The 6,309-nt window shown below is 51.4% G+C and overlaps 1 protein-coding gene across 1 annotated transcript in view; it reads right to left on the bottom strand.

The window, feature by feature from the left end:
* LOC104472310 (serine incorporator 2-like) overlaps positions 1–1,146 on the bottom strand; it is a gene marked incomplete at both ends in the record, with an annotated part of 1,410 nt that extends 264 nt beyond the window's left edge. The window contains 3 exons of the mRNA XM_010087921.1: positions 9–88; positions 197–384; positions 943–1,146. Coding sequence (XP_010086223.1) covers positions 9–88; positions 197–384; positions 943–1,146 — 472 coding nt within the window. The remainder of the gene's footprint in view (positions 1–8; positions 89–196; positions 385–942) is intronic.
* Positions 1,147–6,309: the final 5,163 nt, after the last annotated feature.

Genomic DNA, 6,309 nt, shown 5'->3' with positions numbered 1-6,309 from the left:
CTCCTCACCTGAGGTGAAGGCACCGTCGGGGATGTAGAAGGCCCCCACTGTGATCCCCACCAGCACCAGGAACTTGAAGAACCAGAAGCTGTAGGATGGGAAAGGAGACACGGTCTGAAATCAGGAACCAGCAGGGAAGGGGGGGGTCTGACCCTTCCCCACACCAGCATCCCCCCCTCCAGGGACCAGCGCTCACCCGTTCTGCACGGCAGCTCGCGGGTCCTTGCTGCTGCGCACACACACCATCATCAGGGCAAAGAGGAAGAAGAAGGCGGCCATGGCGAAGCCCATGCGGTACACGGCTTTGTGGCCCAGGAAGCTGCTGCAGTCAACGTGGGTCTGGACCCCCAGGACCGACCCACTGCCTTCACAGAAGCCGGGGAGCTGCAACAGTGATGGGAGGGTGAGGATCCCCCCAGCATCCCGCACCCACCACAAGCCCTGGTGCCACCAAAGAGGGGCCAGCCCATGGCTCCTCCAATGCCACCCGTAAGGCAAGTGGCTGTCCTGCTTGGGGACAGTGGTGACACAGCTAAAGCCACCCTGCAGGTCAGTGGAAAGCTGGGGTGAAATCAGAATTTCCCAAAAAGCCAAGCCCAGCCTTTGCATCAGCTCGGCTGGCAGACGTCAGCTCCCTGCATGTCCCACCTCCACAATTTGCAAGTCACTTGGCCAGTTGAACTCAAAAAATGAGATGCAGGAAACTTCCCTGGGAGTCATCTGGGAAAACTGCATAATGCATGAAATTATCCCACTGCATCTTCCCCTCCGTGGAAAACCAGGGTTAATAACACCCTCTCCCAGCCAGATGTTCAGAAAAAAAGGAACAGAAGCAACGTCACACCCCAAAAATTCATTTTCTGATTCAGCCTCACGTACCCACCACGAGCTAAACTTCTTCCCCGTGGCGACCAAGCCCAGAGACCTCCAGGAGTTATTTACCTTGTGCAGCTCCTTCTCCACGCCGGGGATTATCATAATGATGGACACGAGGGTGCCGAGGAAGAGGAAGAAGGTGAAGAGGAGGCGGGAGACGGTGGAGTTCTTGGCCGAGGGGCAGCAGCCGCAGAGCAGGCATGGTGCAGAGCCGCAGAGACAGGACACCTGCAACGAGAATGTCCCCGCGATGGAGGGGTCAAAATTGGACTGGAAACATGCATCCAGGTTGAATCATAAGAAAATCTGCCCAGGAACCCACACCACTGCGCCGGGGGCTTTGCTTAGAGCTTCTCATCAGACAACATCGCAACCTGCACCCCACGGGACATCACAGAAATGGCCCAAACCCCCCCAAAAAACTGCAATAACCAACCACTTGGAAAATGACACCAAGGGTCCTGGAGACACCCCCATCTTCTTTTTTGGCTCCCCAGCAATCCCATGTGAAAAGAGGCTCTGGTCAAAGCAAAGCACTGCCCTGCAGGAGCCTCTGCTCTTCACCAAAAAAAAAAAAAAAAAAAAAGTTTGCAAAATAATTTAAGGCTGTTTTTTCAATCTAAGATGGGATGGGTAAAACACTGATATCAGTGTCACGGGAAACATGTTCTGCCATCCTCTCCCTGCCCCAAGGGCCATTTTACAGGTGGGAAAACTGAGGCATGGCATCTCTGGGAGTCTGCAGTGGGTCCTGGTTTCCCAAATCCAGCATCAGAAGGCTGCTGGGTGCTCCAGGGACTCCCATTGCCAGAGCTGGGTGTGGAGTGGGGAACAGGGAAACCCCAGCTTCACAAAACCCAACCCTACCACCCAGCAAAACATGGGTGAGGGTTTCCTGCTCAAGGATTGCACAGAAGAAGGCTTGCAAGGAGAAAGAGGAATTTTTATTAAACTTTCTTTAGACTTCCCTGGCTCCTGCAAGCCATCATGAGAGGAGTGTTAGAGAGTTGAGTTGAGTTTCACTGCTCCGGTATACACCATTCTCAACAATTTGTCCAAAAATTTGGATATTTACCCACCTATTTAATACCCACAAGCCATGGGAGTGCCCCAGCCATTTGCTTTAGAGGAAGAGCCTCTCCAGGGGTTTTGCACAATAGATTTTAAAGCCCGTAATGGGGCAGGAACAGAGGAATCTCCTGACTTGCTGCCACATCCCAAAAAGCCCATTTTCCCAAAGGATGGTGAAGTTGGAGAATAAATAGGGAATTTTCAGGCAAGAGAACAGAAGAAGCTTTTTGGGATGGTCTGTCACTTCTGGGTCACTAACACACTATGTCATGCGAGCAGAAGGTCCCATGTTAAATATTTGGGGGAAAAAAAGGGGGAATAAGGTGTCTCTGGGGTTTGCATTGAAGACGCTGCACTCGGGAATTATCAGGGCTGGTTGGGGAAATAAAACCAACATCTCACATCCCGGCAAAGCAGGTGGCGATGCCCTCCTGGCCACTGGACCAGGAGCCAGCGGTGTCCCTGTGTAAATGAGCCCATGGGCTAAAGTGCTCAATAAAACCTCAAAAGACGCCAGAACTAAATTAAAACTAAATTCCCAACTCTGCCCCAGTCCCCATGGTGTAAGCAGAACAGCGGGGCTCGCAGGACAGACAGCCCAAGAAACAAAACAGCAAAATACACCCCGAGTCCTCTAAAATAGGGAAACTTCAGGCTATTTCCTTTTTTTTTTTTAACGCCTCACTGAAGCCATCACAAGCCCACAGCCGCCCCCATCCCACGCACTGGCCCAGGGAGCGACAAGAAGCCCCCCAGCAGGTGCTGGCAAACATCCAGCTGCAGGTATTGCCTGGAGACCAACGGGAATTAAATATCTGGAGTTCATTTAAAACACTACTGCTTCACTTTCTAATAATTTTCTCTAGCTAAAACGCATTCCCAAACCCACTTATTTCAAAATTTATAACACTGGGTGTTTTGAAGTGCTATAGAAGAGCCGGCTTCTTCCTAGGAAATCCTGTGACCATCTCTGGTCCTCAGCAAACTACTTCCCCTCTACTTAGAAGCTAACGTCATCGATTTATTTTGCTTTTGATCCTTCATTTCTTCCCTGTGAACAACTCTTCCTCTCCTGCACTCGAGACACATCAGCAGCCAGATGTGCTTGCCAGCAGGAGAAGGGTTCAGCTCCCTCCCACTATTATGGGATGCGCATGTGGTGGGTGTTTATTCTGGCTGGGTACTTCCTAATTACGCCCAGCAATTAATCCTAATTAAATATCTCTCAGTATCAACTCAAACAGACATTTCTCATCGCTAAAATCAGTTTAAAATACGGGGCACAGCAAAAAAGAAAAAGAAATGCCGAGCTGCTGTGTGAGCAGAATATCAACCCCACAGCTCCCTTGTCAGGGATGCTCAGGGATGCTCACGAGCGACCACTTTGATGCCCCCAAATCACTAGAGGTGGCTTTGAATTTCTTTTTTAAACATAAGCATATCAGCATTGGAGAAAAAAATCATCTCCTTCCTGATTTATTCCTCTGTACCTGCATCCCAGCCCCACCAGAGGCTGTGCTGAGCTGCTGGCACCCATGGAAGCTGGGGTGGGTGAGAGCCCCCGCATCCCACTGGGACCCTCATTCCACCTCTCCAGGAGCTGTTCAAGGGACATCGCTTCATGTTTGCAACTTGAAAGCAGGAAAAAACGGCCTTCAATTAGAGATCACTTCCTTTCAGGTTCATTAAACTCACCGCTTGCACAAGAACGCATTTAAAATGTTAAAATGTTCCAGTGTTACTGGATTTCTCCTTCAAATAAATAAATAAAAAAAAAAAAACCCAAAACAAAACGGAAAACAACAAAAATCCGTTTTAATGGAGAATTATGGCATTATCTGTCCTGCACCTTTGTGCACCTTTAACTTGAAGCACATGGATCCCTCCAGCTCCTCTCCCTTCAGTGCCAGTTGAAGGAAAAAGCACCAAAATCACTGAAACTGGCCTGGAAAATCATCAGGTTTCTTGCCATTTAGGAGGTTCTTGGATTTGGGGGTTCAACCCCACATCTGAGCATCACCTGCAGGCAGCACAGCCTTGGGGATGACGATTTCCCAGGGTGGGTGCGGGTGGAGGGGGATGAAGGGGTGTCCCCATGGCTGTGACGGAGCCGGGCTGAAGTGACACCCTCGCTCCACACGCAGCCCCCAAACCTTGCGCCTGACCTCTGGGAAAGCTGCAGGTGGATGACCTGGGTTCTGGGATGAGGTTTTTGGGAGATAGCAGCACCCCTGGAGCCTGCTGGAGGGTTATTTTCTAGGACAACTCTTCAATGGCCAACCTCTGTGGCCGTATTTCAGGTTTTACATCTTCTTGCAACCACCAAGGCAACAGGGTACAGCAGCTCTGTCCTGCTGACCCGCTCTGTGCAAGAGTCCCGTGTCACCAGGAGCTTTTTTTCACCCTCCTGGTGTCCCTCTTGGCCATCCCCCTCCAAGCACCCTTGCGAAGGACGCAGACCCCTCGTGCCCTGCGCTGACCTGCCCTGCTGCCCCGGCACCTCGGGATTTCAGCCTTTTTCCATAAAAAGCAAGCAGGTTAAGAGCAAAGAAAATCCTCCCACCTTACAGCAGCGCTGGACACGCTCTGATACACCTCCCAGCAAAGACTTTCAAAGACGCCCGTTAAGTATGAACATGGCCAAGAGCCAAGCAGCAGGATGGAAAAAGCCACCCGAGGGATGTGGCTGCAGCGAGGGCAGCGGGTTAATGAGGAAGTGTTCGTTTGCAGCCACTGCAGATGAAAGATGACTCTCTCCAGTTTCACTATCCACTTCCTCATTATGTCCAGCTCACCTCCAGCACGGCTCGCACGTCGGGGCTGCAGCGCTGCCTCCTCTGCCTTGTCCGGAGCCGGACAAGCACTGTCCACCCAGCCGGGGAAACACAACGTGAACCCAACCGCTTCATCCCAATGGCACCAGCCAAGCTGCGCCATCCCAACTGCACCATCCCAACCACACCAGTCAAACACACCAACTCAACAACACCAGCCCAATTGCACCAGCCCAACCACACCAACTCAACAACACCAGCCCGACTGCAGCAGCCCAACCACACGAGCTCAATTGCACCAGCCCAATTTTGCCAGCTCAACTACACCAGCCCAACACCAGCCCAATTGCACCAGCCCAACCACACCATCGCAACTACACCATCCAAACTGCACCAGTCCAACAACACCAACCCAACCGCACCATTGCAACTGCACCATCCCAACATCAGCCCAACTACACCAACTCAACAACACCACCCCGACTGCACCATCCAAACTACACCAACCCAACCATACGAGCCCAATGGCACCATCCCAATCACACCAGCCCCATTGCACCATAGCAACTGCACCAGATCAATTGCTCCATCCCAACAACACCAGCCCAGCTGCACCAGCCCAACAACACATCTTCTGCAAGCTGTCCTCACCCCAGCAAACCCAGAGATGCAGAGACTGAGTCAACCACGAGCAATGCCGAGCAACTGGTGTTTATCTCCGGTTAAATTAATGACCCAGCAGGCTAATCAGTACCAAGACCAGAGGGGCAGGCACCCGCTGGGGAGGCTGGTGGCTCTCACGCCTGGCAGGTGGGTCTGCATCAATACAACGAGGGTGACAGTCCCCATGAGGTGCCCAAACCACGCCAGGGGGCTGCACGCACCCCTGGGGTTCACTTTGGCTTTGGCTGGCAAACCCCAGCCCTGGCCCCCAAGGAAGGGAGCATCGAGTCGACGGCACAGCTGATGGCAGCGGTGGGCAGAGTCAGGCAAATTATCAGAGGCAGAGAAAGGGAAATTTTTCTTGTGTGGTGCAAAGTTTCACTCAGGAACGGCTTGTTTTAGTGGGACAGCGCTGAATGGCTTGGCAATCTGATGCTGCTTTGACTCGAATGACGCTGGCTGACCAGAAGGAGTTCAGATTTTCTTGTTAAAAATAAAAAAAAAAAAAAATACAGATTGGGGGGTTTGTTTGGTTTCTTTTTTTTTTTTCCCCATGTTGTGACTTTTCAGTTCAGAATTAAGCTAAAACATCCCTTTAGTCAACCATCTCCACAGGAAGGAATAGAACTAAACCTATATAGCATTACCATGGCCTGGGCCAGAATAGTTTTCTTGGAGAAAAAAATCCAGAATCAGTCCAGAACCCTCCGCAGCCCTGCTCCGGAGTAAATCCCAGCTTTTCCAATATCTACCCATGAGGAAAAGCATAAGACATGCATTACAGACAGAAGCCTTGCAGCCTGCCCTCGGTCAGATCTAACATTTCAAAAGCTCCTGATCGTTAAACCTCCACAACTTTGAGGTCGAGTTGCGAAACTGGCCCCGTTTCCAGTCCGGCAGCTCCCGGTTTCTCTTCACAGCCCAG

Source organism: Pterocles gutturalis, unplaced genomic scaffold (assembly GCF_000699245.1).
Source record: "Pterocles gutturalis isolate BGI_N339 unplaced genomic scaffold, ASM69924v1 scaffold40036, whole genome shotgun sequence".
NCBI classification, from domain to species: domain Eukaryota; kingdom Metazoa; phylum Chordata; class Aves; order Pterocliformes; family Pteroclidae; genus Pterocles; species Pterocles gutturalis.
Note: the sequence above shows the minus strand (reverse complement) of the source record. Positions and strands in the feature narration are given on the sequence as shown.